The sequence below is a fragment of the Mesoplodon densirostris genome, chromosome 18 (genome assembly GCF_025265405.1).
Source record: "Mesoplodon densirostris isolate mMesDen1 chromosome 18, mMesDen1 primary haplotype, whole genome shotgun sequence".
NCBI lineage: Eukaryota > Metazoa > Chordata > Mammalia > Artiodactyla > Ziphiidae > Mesoplodon > Mesoplodon densirostris.
This window is the reverse complement of record NC_082678.1, coordinates 17,404,941-17,420,675: the sequence shown is the minus strand read 5'-3', so window position 1 is coordinate 17,420,675 and position 15,735 is coordinate 17,404,941. Positions and strand designations below refer to the sequence as shown.

Here is a 15,735-nt window from a genome sequence, read left to right as displayed (position 1 = left end):
AGGAGGGACGGGACCATCTCTCGTGGCCTCCAGGTTGGGGGGCTCTGGCTTCCGGGAGCAGCCCTGCCATGCTGGAACGCCTGGCTGAGGAAGGATGCCTACCTTGGGCCCTTTGGACTCGTCCTTTCCAAATCTCTCCTGCTGAGCTGCAGAGGAGGGAAGGTTGAACACAGGACTAGCGGGGTGCCAGCACCCCCAACCCCGGCCACCTGCCGCAAGCCGCTGCCCCTTACCTGCCAGCACACCTGGCTGCCGGCCTGGCTCTTCTAAACTGGAGCGAGGACACTCCAGCCCTGCGCACTGCCCGGGGGCCTCTGCACTCAGCCCCGGTCCCTGGACTGGCCACTGGGTTGACAGAGAAAGGGGGACGTGTTAGAACACATGGTACCGAGAGAGCTGGGGTTGCCCTGGAGACCCCACACGCACACCCCTGCCCAGGCTTGGTTTATCTTGGTGGGGCTAAAGCGCCCCACTGGGGGACCCCCGGGGAGCCAAGCAGTGGGGATTGGGGGTGTGGAGGGCAGGCCGAGTGAGCAGGGCCAGCCTCCTGCCCTCGCCCGTGACCCTCCTTGAGACCCACCCCCCGGCCCCTCCCAGGACACACATGCAGAACATCAAGGACATCACCAGCACCATCCACTTCGAAGCCTATCGCGTGAAGCGTCTGCATGAGGGCAGCAGCGCTGTGGCCAATGGTGTCGAGGAGAAGGCGCCAGAAGCCCAGGAGATGTAGACACCGCCTGTCCCGGGACCCCACCCCGAGTCTTTTCCGTCTCCCCCCACCCTCCCCCCACCCACCTGCCCCGTTTTATTTTATATAATTTTCTCCATGTGTCCTCCATCTCCGCCCCTTTACACCTGCCAAGTAACAAGATGACGAGTGCCCTCTGAGTATGTTTGTCATTAGACCGCTGACTACGGGGACCCGGGCTGGGGGCGTCCTCGGAGTGGAGGCCGGCTCTCTGGCCATCCCTGAGGTCCAGGAGGGGCGGGAGGACCACTGACTCAGTCCTGACCCTGCCCCGGGGCCAGAGGAGTGGCCTCCAGCTCTTGGTGCCCCTCGGACACAGCCTCTGCGGCGTGGCAGGGTGGTGCCCGTGGGAGGATGGAGCCATCCTCGTGGACCTGGAGCCCCTGCCTGCCCCTGCCTCCCCACGTGGCCCTGGCCGTAACTCAGAGCACCCCACCCCGCCCCTAGGGGAGAGCAGTTCATTCCACGAGACCCAAGTTGCCAATTGCTTAGATGCGGCAAGGCCATTGGCTGCTGCCCGCCCACCTGCCTGCGCGCCTGTCCTGAAGCAGGAAGTGCCTTTATCTCAGCCGTCCTCGCAGCCAGCAGCTCTCCCCGCTGTCCCCTTGGGCGAGAAATTGGGACAAGTCGGAGAGAGGGAGGTGTGTCTTCATCTCCCCTCATGTCCCCACCCCCACTGGGATTTGATTGAGGATTCAAAGGAAGGGAAAAGATGCACCCCACCCGCCTGGTTTTTGGGAAGGTCCGAGTGAGTGAATCTGGAGCAGAAGCTAAGGGAGGAAGTGCTGGCAGGTGCCCGAAGGCAGTGGGGGGCCACGGGGACCATGGCTGGGGACGCTCAGAGTGGCCTTTGTGGCCTTGGTGGTTGCCCTGCCTCACCCCGTGTGACTGGGGAAGCCTGTGTCTGTCTGTCTGTTTAGACATCCATTGGGCCCAAGATGCTCTGGTTAAGTGAATGCCCAGTTGGGCACCCCAGATGCACACTCAGCCCTCCCAGCCCAGGCCGTGCTGATGCCGCCACCAGGGAGGTGGGAGGCCAGGGAAGCCTGACTTTATGTTGCCCTAAGTTTGCCTGGGCCTCTGTTCACCACCCCCACCCCCACCCCGGAGCCCATCATAACGACCCCCAGAGAGGGATTGGCCAGGGGTCAGGTGTGCACGGCCCACTGCTGGGCTGCAGAGCGGGCTTCACGTCTGCACGGCCATCTGCATACCCTTGGCTTGGTGAGAAATGTGGTGGGAGGGGTGGGTGCAGACTGACCTGGCATGTGCGCGCGTGCGTGCGTGTGCACGCGTGCGCGTGCGCGCAAGTGTCATCGCTTTGTGTGTTCGCTCCCTCCCCACCCAAGAGAGGAAGGACCCCTTAGCGAAACAGTTTACTTGCCGACTTGCCATTTTTGCCAAAAGCAAGATGTTGAAGGACGCGTCTGTCTCCAGCGTCGGGGTCCCGCCTCCGTCCCGGGATGCCTTCGCTTTCCTTCTCTGTAGCCAGATTTTGAAACATTGTTAGTTTCCCTGGGATCTGTTCCACAGTGGCCTTTCGCTATGTGCCTCTTGAGAAATTCGTCTCTTTTTGTATAAAAAAGTGTTGAAAATGTATTTCCTGAAATAAATGTTCCAAATGCAAACCCGGAAGGCTCTGGAGTGGGGATTTTTTTCTTTTTTCTGACCCCGGAAGTGCAGATGAATGTGAAGATAGCGTGAAAGGGATCTCTGGGGAACTGTTTAATCTCCTTTCGCGGGGGAAGAAAGGTATCAGGGACTTAGAAGCACTGATTTAAGGGGATGATTGAAAAGAGAACAGAGAATCTTAATTTATTCATTGCAAGGAGGCTTTGCAGGGTTTCCACAGGGCAGAGCTGTGAGCTGCTTCTATTACTGTATCCCTGGAAATGTTTTTCATGTTAAAATTGAAATCTGTTGCAGTGAGCTCTATGAGCTGGTCGATATTTAACAATAATTTCATACCAATTTATTCCAAGAGAACTTGGCCCCCAAAAGGCTAGAATATAAGAGGCTGCCATGCGAGGTTTTCTCTGCATCCCGAGAGCCGGGGAGTGAGGCCGGGGGTCCGGGTCCAGATTCTTAGCTGTGCGCAGGCCTCACCAGCCCTTTTCTCCCTCGTGGCGGGGTGGCCTGGGGCTGCTGTCACAAATCACCACAAACTGGGGGGCTTAAAGCAACAGAAGTGGGTTCTCTCATAGTCTGGAGGCCAGAGGTCCAAGGTCATGGTGTGGGCAGAGCCGGGCTCCCTCTGAAGGTCCAGGGAGGAGGCTTCCTGCCTCTTCCAGCTTCAGTGACTGCAATCACTCCAACCTCTGCCTCCGTCTTCACGGGACCTCTGTGACTCTTTCTGTTTCTCATTGGATCTCGGGCCCACCCTAATCCAGGGTGGCCTCATCTCCGTCCTTAACATCTGCAAAGACCCTGTCTCCAAATAAGGCTGCATTCTGAGGTTCCAAGTGGACATGAACCTGGGGAGTCAGGGGTCACTGTTCAACCCACAATACCCCTCATGCCTGCCCCCACCCTGTCTCAGGCTTCAGGACAAGGCAGGCAGCCGAGGTGGGGAGCAGGAAAGCCCTGAATTGAGACTCTGGTGACTTGGGCTCGAGACTCTGCCACCAGCAAGTCGGGTGGCCTCAGGATTGTCTCAGCCCCTCGGGGTCCCCCGGGCCCTTTTGCCAGGCAGGTTGGCTCATTCTGGAGAAGGCAAGTGGATTTTATCTCCAAATGAGCCGATGGGCAGTGGCCACACGGAGCCTCTACTTCCAGCATCCGAGGCATGTCATCGACGCCCACGTCTGCTGTGGGCTCAGGAGGAGAGGGGAGGAGAGGGTTGGCCCACGCGGGGAGCTGCGACCCTGCTGGCCAGCACCTGAAGGCGCTCCTGGCTCTGCCGGCTTTGCCCAATCCCTCGATTCCTCATCTGTAGCTCTTGGCAGTTCCTGCACTTGAAGCCCCCATTCCTCCTCCAGACTAAAACCTTCCCCGTTGCCGCCCCTGCGGGCCATGCCTGTCCAGCAGCTTCTCTCTCTGGCCCTGACCCTCCGGGGCTGACACCGTCTCCAAGCCCTGATCTCAGCTCAGAAATGCTACTCCTCCTCCCAGGGGTCCACTTACCATGTCCAGCGGCTCCCTGACCCCCACACTGCTGTCACCTCGATAGCCCGCCTGACTCCGGGACCAAGAAGGGCCCAGGCCGTCATCTCCGCCCAGCTCATCTCCTCCCGTCCAAGGGCAGCCCAGGAAGGCCCAGTGATGAATTCTCCCGCCTTCTACCCAACCAATCAAATCCCCTGCTGTAGATCCAGGTGACTGAATGTCCCAGTTTGACTGGGAATGAGGGGTTTCCAAAGACACAGTACTTCCCGTGCTAAAACCAGGGAGATCCTGGGAAGACTAAACGAGTTTGTCCCTGCGTAGACCCCATACCACCTTCTGCCCCTTGGAGCCCCGGCCTCAGGCTCCCCGGCCCAAGGGACTCCTAAAGGACCTCAAAATCCAGGCTGGGCTGTCGCCAAGAAGTCCCAGGGGGATGAGCAGGAGGCCCCAAGGATGGGCCACAGCCTCCTGCTGGCCTGAGCACCTTCTTTGGGGGGTGGTTGGGATGTCCCAATGGGGCTGCAAGGCCCAGATATCCTGTGTCACCTCCTCCCCTGCTCTGGACTGCAGGGTTTGGACAAGCCAGAAAATCAACAGGTAGCCTTTGGGTTTGCCCAGAACTGCTTTGCCTCGTATGCATCCGGCGAGGACCCAAAGCAGGTAGGCTCCACCTGGGGAGGAAGCCAGATGGAAATCAGCCAACTCGGGGCTCTCCTTTTGGATCTGTATTTATGGGTGTGCCCCCCCCATTTGTAAACACTACTTTCTGACTACAGAATTAGCACATACAACATAGGCAATCTGGAAAATGCCAGACAAGAAGGCCCCAAGGGCCTGATGGTTATGTATTTTCCGTGGTGCTAAGTGCTGGATGGAGAACTTCGGGGCTGCAGGGTCATATAATGGGGGGACCCAACCCATTCTGGGGCGGCCTCAGGAAGGTCCTCCTTTGTGCAAAGGTCTGAGACACAAGGGAGCTCAGAGTTGGAGGAACCAGGATGCCAGAGAGGCTGCAAGATGGGACGAGAGGTCGGGGGCCAGGCCGCGATGGGGGCCGATTCTCTCCCAGGCCAAGCGCTGCAGGGCGAGCGCCCGCCTGCACCAGGCTCTCCTCCCCGCACCCCTGGAGGTGGGACTCATCCTCTCACAGGTCCGGCCAGCCAGAGCCAGAGTGGGGTCTGTGTGAGCCCCCGTGCGCTCGCCTCCGAGCCTCTGCCCCGCGCTCCCAGGACTGGCTCCGGGGCCACGCCTGCTACAGGCGATCCTCCACGCTCGGGGGCCTGGCCAGCCCTTGAGGGTCCTGTGGGCAACCCTGTCCAGCTGCACAGCCACTGCTTCCCCGGCAAGCAGGGGGTTCCACCGGGCCTTGGAGAAATCACAGCTGCAGGAATGCCAAGACGCCGGCGGAGAAAACATCTCCCTTCCAGTTCAGAGAGGACGCCTGTAAATATTGAGAACAAAAAGTAATGAGAATAAAAAGGGAGTGTAAATAATTAAAGCTGCCCAGAGTGAGTGGGTCTTGAACCGTCTGCATGACTTAAAAACTAATTACTGGGAGAGTCTGCACTGCCAGGGAGCTGCTGCCCGTCGCCCACAACGCCGCCTCCTCCTCTCCATCCACCCCCTCCCATTTACTCCCCCTTTCCCCCCTTCCCCCTCCCCCTCCCCACTCTTGGGTAGCAGGGGCACAGGCATCAAGCAGTCCCAGCACATGGAGAACAGCCATGGCCTCTCCATCTCCCTGATAAGTAACGTCATCAGAGCCCGTTCCATGGAAGAATATTAAGTCCCCTGAAGGAAACAGCCATGTGGAGTGACCATGTGGGAGGGATGCCAAGGACGCCATCCAGGAGGGGCTGAGTCTAGGGCCAGGACACTCAGGAAACCCCAGGGGCGACTTCGCCGGCCCAGCCAGTGTGGGTACCACTTAGAATCAGCCTCTGCCTCCCATCAGGAACCCCGTGGGGGGTGGGGTTTGGGGACGCACACCAGATGGCATCCTTCTCAGCCTCGTCCTGGCTGGGCATCTTCAGAATTTCTTACCCTCAGAACATCCTCGGCTAGAATGGTGGGTGCCAGGGGCTGGGGCAGCGGGCAAGGGGGAGTGTTTAATGGGGACAGAACTTCAGTTTGGGAAGAGAAAAAGTTCAGGAGGAGGATGGTGGTGATGGTTGCACAACAGCACACATGTGCTTAATGCCAGCGAGCTGTACAGTTTGAAATGGCTGAAATGGTAGGTTTTATGTTATGTGTATTTTACCACAGTTTGCAAAATGAGTGTTAAAACAAAATGTCTGTGTCTCAGCCCCACTGGGCCTGGAGCAGCGGCGGATGTGGCTCCAGGTGTACTCCTTGGGTGATGCGGGTGCAGGGAGAGGGCCCCTGCACCTCGGCAGGATGTGGTGTGAGAGCGGAGGGGGGCCTGTCCCGGAGTAAGAAGCAGCCCAAATCCATGAGGGCCTTGGGAGAGGCTGCTGAGAGCAGGGCTGGCAAAGCCATGGGGTCCCTGGAAGGCACAGAGAGATTGAGGGAGTGGGAGGGGTGACTGGGTGGGGTGGGGGGGTGGGGGGAGGGGTGAATGGGCACCTCCCAGCCGAGTTCCTAGGGCTGCCAGATTCAGTGAATAGAAATGCAGGACGCCCAGTTAAATCTGAATCTCAAATAAGTCACAAATGATTTTTTTTTATTATACGTATGTCCCAAATATTGCAGGGGATTTACACTACACTATTATTCATTATGTATACAAAGTTCAACTTTAACTGAGTGTCCTGTGTCTTGTGTGGCAACCCAAGTTTTGGGTGTGACTTCTGGAAAAGAGCTCTGATAAGAGGGGTGAGGAGGTCTGGGTTCTGACATGACAGAGGGCTCCTGGGGGACGCTGAGCTGGCTGATTTGGCCTCTTGTGACTATAAAGTCACATATGTGCAGGAAAGATGGTGTGTATTGGGTGCGGGTTAAGGTGTGTGTGGGCAGTCTCTCTTGTCCTGAGCTGTAACTAATGCTGGGTTTTAAAATAAAATGTGGGGCTTCCCTGGTTGCACAGTGGTTAAGAATCCGCCTGCCAATGCAGGGGACACAGGGTCAATCCCTGGTCCGGGAAGATCCCACATGGAGTGGAGCAACTAAGTCCGTGTGCCACAACTACTGAGCCCGTGCTCTAGAGCCCGCGAGCCACAACTACTGATGCCCACGTGCCTAGAGCCCGTGCTCTGCAACAAGAGAAGCCACCACAATGAGAAGCCTGCACACCACAACGAAGAGTAGCCCCCGCTTGCAGCAACTAGAGAAAAGCCCACGCATAGCAACAAAGACCCAATGCAGCCAAAAATAAAATAAACAAAAATAAAATAAATATTTTTAAAAGTTAAAAATAAAATAAAATGTAACCCACAAACCTGGTTATAACACACAAGAGAACTGGAAAACAGTACAGAGGTTCCTTAAAAAACTAAAAATAGAGCTACCATATGATCCAGCAATCCCACTCCTGGGCATATATAATACGTATCTGGAAGAGATGAACGCTCTAATTCGAAAAGATACATGCACACCAATGTTCATAGCAGCACTATTTACAAAAGCCAAGACCTGGAAGCAACCTAAGTGTCCATCAACAGATGAATTGATAAAGAGGATGTGGTATATATACACAATGGAATATTTCTCAGCCATAAAAATGAATGAAATAATGCCATTTGCAGCGACATGGATAGGCCTAGAGATTATCATACGAAGTGAAGTAAGTCAGATAAAGAAAGACAAATATCTTATGATATCACTTATATGTGGAATCTAAAAAATAGTACAAATGAACTTATTTACAAAACAGAAACAGACTCACAGACAAAGAAAAACTGGTTACCAAAGGGGAAGAGAGGGGAGGGATACATTGGGAGTATGGGATTAACAGATGCACACTACTATATATAAAACAGATAAACAACAATGTCCTACTGTATAGCACAGGGAACTATATTCACTATCTTGTAATAACCTGTAATGGAAAAGAACTGAAAAAAAAGAATATGGATATACACATATATGTGTGTATAACCGAATCACTTTGTTATACACCTGAAACTAATACAATATTATAAATCAACTATACTTCAATTAAAAAAACAAACAAACCAAGAGAACTGAGCTGCCTGGTGGAAGGAGGGGACAAGGGCCCAGTCCCCCACCTGCCTGCCCGCCCCCCAGCCCACCCGCCCCAAAGGCTCTAGGGGAGGGTCCTTCCTTGCTTCTTCCAGCTTCCGGTGGCTCCTGGCATCATGTGGCTTGTGGCAGCACCGCTTCAGTCTCTGCATCTGTCTACGCTGTGTGTCTTACCTCTTCTCATAAGAACACCTGTCATTGGATTTAGGGCCCCCGAACCCAGTACGACCTCCTCTTGGCTTAACTAAGTACATCGGCAGTGACCCTATTTCCAAATAAGGTCACGTTCTGAGATTCCGGTGGACGTGAATTTTGGGGGACACTGGCCAACTATACTCATCATAGGCCTCAAGACTCCTGCACTAGAGCAGAAGCCTCATGAGGGCAGAAGCCTGTTGGACCCGTGGAAATGTCATAGGATTTCATTTAAAGGTGCCTAGAAGGCCACTTCCTTAGGGGCTAGGATGGTTTAGAGGGGGCCGACGTGTAGGTGCTAGTCTTGAGAAGCAGGCAAGGACCCAGTGTGGGGCTGGGCTCCACTTGGCAGCCCTTCAGGAGAAGCTGTGACCTGAACCTCTCCCCCACCCTCCCACATGTGACCTGCTTCCTTGCATGTCATTTATTTTTTTTGGCCACACCAGGTGGCATGCGAGATCTTAGTTCCCTGACCGGGGATCGAACCCATGCCCCCTGCAGTGGAAACGCGGAATCCTAACCACAGGACTGCCAGGGACTTCCCTGCATGTCATTTTTTATTTACTCCATATATCGTGTGTAAAAAAAAGTAGTATGTAAAATAGGTATATTTTCCCTGGAAAAAGAACCTGCCCCTTCCTCCATCAGGCCACGACCGTGAGGGGCTGTCAATCTAATATACAGCTGAGCTGCGTCTGGGCTTTGACAAAGTTTTAGATTCACCTCCCCACTCACTTTAAATGTTTTGAAGGTGGGATCAGGTCTTTCCCTTAAGTGCTTGGAGACAGCATGAAAAGCATAATGTGTGTCTATATGAACAATGTAGGCAGGACACACCTGTATGTAGTTGGTGTGTCCGGAGCCGCCGAGGATATGAACATGGTATGTAGAGGGGGGATGGGATATTCAACAGGAGACCGCTGGTGTGCAGAGATGGGTGGTAATTCTCAGGGGAGGAGAGAACTTATCCTTGAAACTTTAGATGTTACAGGTGGGAATGGTGAAAATAATGATGGAGACCGGCCTGAATCCAGTGCCTTCAAAGACCCTGGAAAAATTCTCAGTATTTCCAAATCAATTGGCTACAGGCCACTGCTGCTTCCACGTACAGGAAGTCCCCTATGTACGAACCTTCAAGTTGCGAGCTTTCAAAGATGCTAACGTGCCTTCGCATGTCCAATCACATAAGTTAGTTTACATGTCTGGCGTGCATTGTCACTTGTGGGCATTCTCTACAAGTGGTTGTGCTTTTGTGTACTTTACTATACAGTGCTGTATAGAGTACAGTAGTACAGTATCTTTATTTCAAGCCCAAGATGTTGGAAGCAAGCGTAAAAGCAGTGGTGATGTAGCTGGGACTACTGTACTTTTCAAGGTACAGTACTGTACAGTGAGATTTAAAATGTTTTCTTTATTTTTTTGTTTGTTTTTTTTTGTACGATTTGTGTGAAAAGTATTGTAAACCTATTACAGTACGGTACTATATAGCCGATCGTGTTAGTTGTGTACCTAGGCTAACTTTGTTGGACTTATGAACAAATTGAACTTATAAACGCGCTCTCAGAATGGAACTTGTTCGTATGCAGGGGACTTACTGTAGTCAAAAAAGGCCAACATCCCAGTTCTGCCTGCAAACCCTAGCGCAGGCTGCACTGTCCCCCACAGGAATTTGCTATTACAGAACAGAAACTTCACTGGTCCTGGCCCATCTCTGCATTCCAGCGTTGCCCGTAATGGGGGCTCCCAAAGCTCCACTCAGCTCCCTGCCAAACTTCCCACCAAGCTTTTTGGCTTTTGTCAGCTCGAGACAGCCCTTGAAAACTGTGGAAGCTGAGGGGGGGTGTGTGTCTAATAAAGTTGGAACTCTGTAATTTATCAATTACTGTAACCCACACTTGTAATTTAGGGGGTTCTTGTAATTCTTCTTTGTACTCGCTCTTCTAAAAAATATGCTGCTTTAATAGTTTTCTCTTTAACGCTCCGAACCAAGGCCAGCATTTGCCATCCCCACCCCCAGTCAGCTGCAGAGCACACAAAAGTGCAGATCGGGGTCTGTGCTGCTTTTCGGGGATTAGAAAGGTTAATTGAATGTTCAGCAGCTCCCAAAGGAAACGGAACTTGCTCTTTGCAACCGTTCCTCCCTCCGAAGCTCTGAATTCAGCTAGTTTGATCATCGGTGTGGATGGAAACCCACTGAAAGGTGTAATCTGCCCATCTCCCCAGGTACTATTATTCAGCCAGTCCCTTTACTGCTCCCTGACGCACGAGTGCCCCACTTTTGTTCCTCTCTCTCTCTCTCTTTTTTTTTTTTTTTTTTTTTTTTTTTTGCGGTACGTGTGCCTCTCACTGTTGTGGTCTTTCCCGTTGCAGAGCACAGGCTCTGGACGTGCAGGCTCAGCGGCCATGGCTCACGGGTCCAGCCGCTCCGCGGCATGTGGGATCCTCCTGGACCAGGGCTCGAACCCATGTCCCCTGCATCGGCAGGCGGACTCTCAACCACTGTGCCACCACGGAAGCGCGCTCTCTCTCTCTCTCTCTCTTTCTCTCTCTCTCTCTTTTTTTTTTTTTTGGCTGCACCACGGGATCTTAGTTCCCCAACCAGGGATAGAACCTGCACCCTCGGCAGTGAAAGTACAGAGTCCTAACCACTGGACCTCTAGGGAATTCCTGCTCCTCTCTCTGCATTCATGTGATTAGCTGTTTGTTTATTTAAAAAATTTTTTTTAGATTTATTTATTATTTTTGGCTGCACTGGGTCTTTGTTGCTGTACGTGGGATTTCTTCAGTTGCGGCGAGCAGGGGTCACTCCTTGTTGCGGCGCTTCTCACTGTGGTGGCCTCTCCTGCCGCTGAGCACGGGCTCTAGGCGTGCAGGCTCCAGTAGTTACTGCACTCGGGCTCAGTAGTTGTGGCACGTGGGCCTCAGTAGTTGTGGCGCACAGGCTTAGTTGCTCCGTGGCACGTGGGATCTTCCCGGACCGGGGCTCAAACCCGTGTCCCTTGTGTTGGCAGGCGGATTCTTAACCACTGCACCACCAGGGAAGCCCTCAAAAGCATTCTTGACCACATATATTTGCACAGGTGTTCAAATGTTTCAACAGCATAGGCTCCAGATGGTGGAATAACTGGGCCAAAGGGCATGCATTTATAATTTTGATATATATTGCCAAGTTATCCTCCAAAAGGGTGGACCTACATATATGCCAAAGATGGATAGGACAGATCATCTTCCTATATTCTTACTGCACTGGATGGTCTCATTTAAAGAGTAATTTTCCAAAAAAAAAAAAAAAAGAAGAATTTGCTAAACTGGGCTTAAACTCGTATTTTGACATTGAGATTTATTCTGTGGGAGTACAATATAAATAGCCCTTGGGTCTTGGATGACTGGGCACCTCTGTATAGACTGAGAATTCATGAAGCCTATCAGAGCAGCTGCCATGGGATGTTCACACTGGTTATAGCCGCTATTGAAATTCTTTATGGAGTTATTTTATTTTTGGTACGTTTGATCTGCCCGTTCCTGAGATGTGTGTTGAAGTTTCCCACTATGATTACGATTTTGTCAATTTTGAAAATTTCTAATTATATTTGCTTTACCCAGTCCATGCCATGTCATTCAGAAAGTGAAAAGGCATGTCACCACCTGGGAGAAAATATCTGCAAAACATACATCTGACAAAAGGCTTGAACCCAGGATATATAAAGAATTATTAAAATTCAATTAAAAAACAATCCATTCAAAAATGGGCAAAGCAACCAAAGCAAATATTACACAAAAGAAGATAACAGGATATAGATACAGGTCAGTCGGCACATCAACACCTGGGCAACATCATTTGCCATCACATTGTAAGTGAAAACCACAATGAGATACTGATTCAAATTCAATAAAATTAAGGCTCTGATAATGGTAAGTATTGGCAAAGATGTGGAAGGAGCAGAACTCTCCTAATTTCCTGAAAGTTCCTTAATGGAGTTAAACATATACCTACTCTGTAAATCAGGTAGTTATTGGTTGTTTCTATGATCTCAAATCTGCTGTTGAGCCCATCTTGTGAATTTTTCATTTCAGTTATTTTACCTTTAATCTCTAGAATGATCATTCCTATTCTCTACTAAAACTATTTGTTGAGTGGTCATCACGTTTTCGTTAATTCTTTGAACATAGTTTCCTTTAGTTCTTTTTTCCCCTCCCATATTAAGGTTAAAAATAGTGGTAAAAGATACATAACATACAATTTGTCATTTTAACAGTCTCTCTATCCTTTAGTTCTTTGAACAGATTTCTAAGACCTGCCTGGAAACTAACCTCAACATCAGGGCACAGAGCCACTGCTGTATTTCCCTAGATATGGCTCATGCTTCCCTGTTTGTTTGCATGTCTCATAATTTTTTATCAAAAGTGGACATTTAAAATAATATAGTGCAGTAACTCTGGATTCTCTTTCTTTTTTTGTTTTTGGCCACGCCATGAGGCTTGTAGGATCTTAGTTCCCCAACCAGGGATTGAACCTGGGCCCATGGCAGTGAAATCAGAGTCCTAACCACTGGATCGCTTTATTTTTCTGAGGTTTTTTTTGTTTGTTTTTGACTCACCTGTAGGATCTGTTCCCCCATGGTGTGTGGCTGCTCATATCTGTTCTCACATGTTTGACTTTTCAGCCTGCCTTTCTCAGAGTCACCCCTGAGTCTGCATTGCTTAGTGGGCAGCCAATGATTTTTTTTTTTTTTTGCAGTACGCGGGCCTCTCACTGTTGTGGCCTCTCCCGTTGCGGAGCACAGGCTCCGGACGCGCAGGCTCAGCGGCCATGGCTCACGGGTCCAGCCGCTCCGTGGCATGTGGGATCTTCCCAGACTGGGGCACGAACCCGTGTCCCTTGCATCAGCAGGTGGACTCTCAACCACTGCGCCACCAGGGAAGCCCCAACCAATGATTTTGACAGTTCGTGCTCGGACACCTGGAGCCCTAAGCCTCTTCCCTCTGGAGTGAACTCAAAGCCCAGCCTCCCTTGGCTCGTCCTCTATGGCAGCCTCCCTCTGGCCTCCCTCAGGTGTCCTGCATGCACGTTGTTCCCCATTCAGCCAGGTATTTTGGAAAACTGATTTCAGGGCTCCCAGAGCTCTCTCCTTTCCAGGTTCTCCCTGGTAAATTTCTGACTGGTTTGCTGCTTGTCTCAGCTCAGAATGCATTACAAAACTGTGGTTTTCCCCCTTGTCCCGAATGAATCCCCACCCCAATACAGCTGTACTGCTCACCTCACACAGGGAGGGTGGGGTCAGCCCCAGGTAAGAAGACCACAGCCCTTGCTATTCTTACCTGAAGCTCTAGCAGTTTTCCAAGAACAAGAGCTTCTCAGCTTATTGTTTGCCTTTACTTGATTCCCAGTGCCCCCAAAGGGTTGATTTTTTGACAGTTTTGTCCGGTTTACTACTTAAAGCCCAGAACCCCACCCTTGCCCAGAAGTACCTCCAACAGATTAAGGTTTAAACACCACAGGACTAGACAATCTCAACAGATACAGAAAAGGTACATGGTACAATTCAATGGCCACTTTTGAATCATAATAATGAAGCCTTAATCTAATAATAATGGTGGTCTACCCAAAACTGACAGCAAGTATTGTACTTAATGATGAAATGTTAGAAGCTGTGACTTTAAAGTCAGAAACCACTCTGGGTGTTTCAAGCCAAAAGGGATTGAATATGGGAAAGTAGGTGCTTATAAGATTAATGGAAGGGCTTCCCTGGTGGTGCAGTGGTTGAGAGTCCGCCTGCCGATGCAGGGGACACGGGTTCGTGCCCCGGTCCGGGAAGATCCCACATGCCGCAGAGCGGCTGGGCCCGTGAGCCATGGCCACTGGGCCTGCGTGTCTGGCGCCTGCGCGTCTGGAGCCTGTGCTCCGCAACGGGAGAGGCCACAACAGTGAGAGGCCCGGGTACCGCAAAAAAAAAAAAAAAAAAAAAAAGATTAATGGAAGGTGGAAACAATGGGAATGAGGGGGCATCACTAATTTCAAGCTCGTGCACTGCAGCTGTGATCCAGAGGTCCTGGCATCACCACTGCTTCACACATATGGAGCTGGAGACCAAGCAGTGAAAGGTGGGCTCAGGAGCCCAGAAACTCATTCGTGAATCTCCACCACCACAGAAAAGAGTTAGGATTTCTCTGTTCAAATATTACACAAGTGCATCTGTTGGCAGCCCCTAAATCACCCTAATCTGGTGTTCTACAAAAGCCAGGCAGTCTCGGGGCTTCCCTGGTGGTGCAGTGGTTGAGAGTCTGCCTGCCGATGCAGGGGACATGGGTTCGTGTCCCGGCCCGGGAAGATCCCACATGCCGTGGAGCGGCTGGGCCCGTGAGCCATGGCTGCTGAGCCTACGCGTCCGGAGCCTGTGCTCCGCAACGGGAGAGGCCACAGCAGTGAGAGGCCTGCGTACTGCAAAACAAACAAACAAACAAAAAAACCCCCAGGCAGTCTGGGAGATGTGGCTTTTAGCGTTCTATCTCCCCTGACACAAAGTGGTAGGAATGGGTGCTGAATGAGAATATCCAGCACAAACGGGCAGAAAAATTCTCCTTTGGTCTTTGGAGAGAATAATAGGATCTGCTTTACCTCCAGATCTGTCTTGAATTTCCCTGGGTCCCCAGCCCAGGTGAAGTAAGGGAAATGGCTTGTGAACACACACGCAATGTCTGACATTTTATGGATGGTGCTTCAGAACATTTAAGCCTTGGTTCAGTCTGGCAGAAAGAATCCCTCTTAGTCCGTTTGGGCTGCTTTAATAAAAATACCATAGACTAGGTGGCTTATGAACAACAGACACTTACTCCATTCACAGTTCTGGAGGCTGGGCATCCAAGAACAAGATGCTGGCAGATTCAGTGCCTAGTGAGAGCCTGCTTACTGTTCATAGAAGGCACCTTCTCCCTGTGTCCTCACGGGGCAGAAGGGGCAAGGGTGCTCTCTGGGGTCCTTTTTGTAAGAACACTAATTCCATCTGTGAAGGCTCTGCCTTCATGACCTGGTGCTCTCTCGAGGCCCCACCTTCTAATACCATCACCTTGGGCGCTGGAATTTAACAAATGAATTTGGGGAGAACACAGACATTCCGTCTATAGAGAATCCCTAATATTAAATAAAGCAGAGACCTTGTACCTCAGCATGATGTTAGACTCTAGCATCTGACCAATGTTCATATCAAGGAGAGGGAAAGCCGAGGGGGCTTCCTGGAAGAGGAGGAGGGAGGATCACAGGGGACCGGTGAGCTCCGCTCCTCCATCTTACTTCCCTGCCCCCACCTGGTGACTCAGTACTTTCCACCTGCAGCCGCAGGCCTGTCCCTGCCGTGAAGGTTGTGACAGCGTTAACGGGAGTGTGACAGCGTTAACGCAAGAGTCCCTTCAAGTGGGGAGCCTCTCTGGCTGTGTCAAAGCAGTACTTGCTGCAGGCGCTCCCCTCCCCTGAACTCAAGTCTTGCTGCCCCCTGCTTCCCTCACCTTCCAGGTGGACCTAATTCAGA

General features: G+C 51.6%; 1 protein-coding gene across 2 annotated transcripts in view; it reads left to right on the top strand.

Annotated features, from left to right (window-relative positions):
- SEPTIN9 (septin 9) overlaps positions 1 to 2,379 on the top strand; it is a 143,233-nt gene extending 140,854 nt beyond the window's left edge. For both annotated transcript variants that reach the window (XM_060082627.1, XM_060082628.1), the window contains exon 11: positions 598 to 2,379. In XM_060082627.1, coding sequence (XP_059938610.1) covers positions 598 to 733 — 136 coding nt within the window. In that variant the 3' untranslated portion in view covers positions 734 to 2,379. The remainder of the gene's footprint in view (positions 1 to 597) is intronic.
- The last annotated feature ends 13,356 nt before the right edge of the window (positions 2,380 to 15,735 follow it).